The sequence below is a fragment of the Micromys minutus genome (assembly GCF_963924665.1).
Source record: "Micromys minutus genome assembly, chromosome: 6".
Lineage (NCBI taxonomy): Eukaryota > Metazoa > Chordata > Mammalia > Rodentia > Muridae > Micromys > Micromys minutus.
In genome coordinates, this window is record NC_137975.1 from 10,332,132 (window position 1) to 10,335,071 (window position 2,940).

At 42.6% G+C, this 2,940-nt stretch overlaps 1 protein-coding gene across 1 annotated transcript; it reads right to left on the bottom strand.

The window, feature by feature from the left end:
- Positions 1-1,381: 1,381 nt before the first annotated feature.
- On the bottom strand, positions 1,382-1,831 carry LOC308421695 (large ribosomal subunit protein eL29-like; the record flags this gene model as incomplete). The annotated part of the gene is made up of 1 exon (XM_080918134.1): positions 1,382-1,831. The coding sequence occupies one exon, from the start codon at positions 1,829-1,831 to the stop codon at positions 1,382-1,384; it is 450 nt and encodes a 149-aa protein (XP_080774260.1).
- Positions 1,832-2,940: the final 1,109 nt, after the last annotated feature.

A 2,940-nucleotide genomic window follows, 5' to 3' on the forward strand; every position in this document is an offset into this window, starting at 1 on the left:
AGAGAGAGAGAGAGGGAGAGAGAGGGAGAGGGAGAGGGAGAGGGAGAGGGAGAGGGAGAGGGAGAGGGAGAGAGACTAAAAAGGAGGTGGATGGAAAATAGAGCAAAAACACATGTGGAGAAACCGAAAACTTATAAGGAATTTCATAGCCAGGGTATATAGTAGTTTAGTGACAGATTTGCCCAAACTAGGTATGTAGCTTTTATTTAAATTAAGTGACTTGTGTTCTCCTTTTATGAGCTAATTTGTTCTCAAGATTTACCTGACACCCACCATAGTATTATATATTTTTATTTTATTTTATTTTATTCTTGTCTCAAGATTATTTGTAAAAACATCATAGGACACTGTCCTTCTGCAAATATTGTGTAGGTGGTGTGTCACAGCAGTCCCTCTGTCTTCACTTTAGTAGGAGTCTTTTCTTTCTTCCCTCCTTTCTTTCTTCCTTCCTTCTTTCCTTCCTTTCCTTCTCTTTTTCTTCATTCCTTTCTTCCTTCCTTTCTTCCTTTCTTTCTTTCTTTCTTTCTTTTTCCTATTTTTAACAAAAATCTCTTTTTATTAGATACATTTGAGATGTTATCCCTTTATCTACCCCCACCCCAGTTCTCATTCCCCCTCCCCCTCCCTTTGCCTTCACAAAGGTGCACTCCCTCCTGATCACCCTCTTCATCCCCATTGTCTTGTCATTCCCCTACATTGGGAAAACATGCCTTCTGTAGAATAAAAGCCTCTTCTTACATTGATGCCAGACACTGCTATCTTCAGCTACATATACAACTGGATCAATAGTTCTCTCAAAGTGTGAAAAAAAAGTTGGTGGTATACTCCATGAGAGTTTTGTAGGTTTTGGTTGGTTGATAGTGTTGTTCTTCCCATGAGGTTGCAACCCCTTTCAGCTCCTCCGGTCTTTTTTTTTTTTTAAACAACCTCATTGGGATCCCCAAGTTCAGACCAATGGTAAGCTGCAAGCATGATCACCTGTATCTGTATAATTCTAGTAAAGTCCCTGAGGGGGCATCTCTGTCTAATTCCTGCCAGTTAGCACTTTTGGGGATCAGCTGTAGTGCTTGGATTTGGTGACTGCATATGTGCTGGATCCCCAGGTAAGGTTGCTTCTGAGTGATCTTTTCTTCAATCCCTGTTCCTCTACTTGACCTTGCATTTCCTCCCATGAGAGTTTTGTTCTCTTTTCTAAGAAGGACTGAGGCATCCCCATTTTGGCCTTCCTTCTTTTTGGGCTTCATAATGTCTGTGAATTGTTTCTTGGGTATTAGGTATTCAGAGCTATCTGGGGGTACTACCTGCTTATCAGTGAGTGCATACCATGTGTGTTCTTTTGTTACTTGGGAATGAACCTTTTCTATGGAGCCTTCAAAAGGGCCTAGGCACCTTTGGGTGCCTGAGCTGGAACCAGAGCCTGGGTCTTAGCTGGAGATTTGGCTTTTGACTTGTTTTGAACCTTGGGCTTTGGTTGGCAGAGCCTATGGCCCTTGGCCATGTAACTTTGAATCCTCTTCCCAAACTTGGAGTGAGTGATGAAGGCCAGATGGCTGAGTTTTTGGCTGTGGCCCTTTGGAATCTTGGGCTTGATGGCCTCAGGCTTCCTAAGGGCCTTTATGTCTTCTGTGTGTGCACTCACTGCCTTTGCATTGTTGGCCTGAATCTTCTTTAGGCCTTTCATGTTGTGCTTCTTGGCAAGATGCATGTTCCTCAGAAACTTGGGGTCAACCACAAGAAGAGATTCATATCTTTGTGACCATGATTTCTTGATGCCACTCTTGTGCCATTTGCAGGACTGGTTATGTGTGGTGTGGTTCATGGACTTAGCCATGTCTGCACAGTAACTGGAGGCTCCTGCAGCACTTGGGACCAGAAGACTATTATGTATTTTTAAATATGACAATACTTATAAAGATGCCCAATTTGACAGATCTCCTATAAAAATTTTAGCTATGTGTTTTGAAGATATCAATTAGATCTCAAACTTTACTTTGGAAATACAAATAATGTGGAGTAAATAAAGCCATCTAAAAAAGGGACAAAGTTGGCAGTCAATATAGATACAATAATCAAAACACTGTAGTACTGCCTTAATGGTGAATAAGTAAGTTAATAGAGTATAACTGAAGCCCAAATATAAATCTATACTTCACTTGTCACGTGTCAGTTACTGTTTTTTTTTTTTGGGGGGGGGGGGATGCCAATTCCTTGCTTTTCCTCTGAGGCTATTTCCTCTCTAAGTTTGATTTGCATTATATACAAAGTCTAGCGGTAACTGATTTTACACAAAAGTGACAAGCCCACTCAATAATGATTTGAATAGATATGGATCACCATGCCCAGAAAGGCTGTGCTGGTGACCTGCCGCCCCAGAGCTCTTCTACCTAGACCAACAGGTAACCTGGGGCACAGATCTAGTGAGGTTATATATTTAGTACCAGAGGAACAGAGAGTCCTTGGAGGCAGTGTCTGGGACTGTGCCAGAGAGATTCCTGATCTACCTAAAGAAGGCAGTTCTGGAATATCAGCTCAATGGGTGCTTTTATACCTGGGTCAGAGGTGAACCTGACACAATGGCCCAGGGAGGGCACACCATGAGTTCTCAATGAGCAAAGAGTACTGTACTCACTGGAAAAGGGTCCATTTGGCCAGGTGAAAGAACCAGATCCCCACCATTAGTATTCAGGACTAGTGGGCCAAGGGCCAAGCTCCCAAAGCAGCCTCACAAGAGCTTCCCCACCTGAGCCCACTAAAATAACCGATTACCTGCCACCAGAACTCACTGCTCACCTACAAAAAAATGAACACTCAGAAGCAATTTCCTTCCTGAGCCCATGGACCCTCAGATCCATGGGAGAGACAGGTGTCAGTCACTGACAACAAGACCACATATAACCACAGATAAAGATGGCAAAAGCAAAATGAAAGAACTTAAGAATT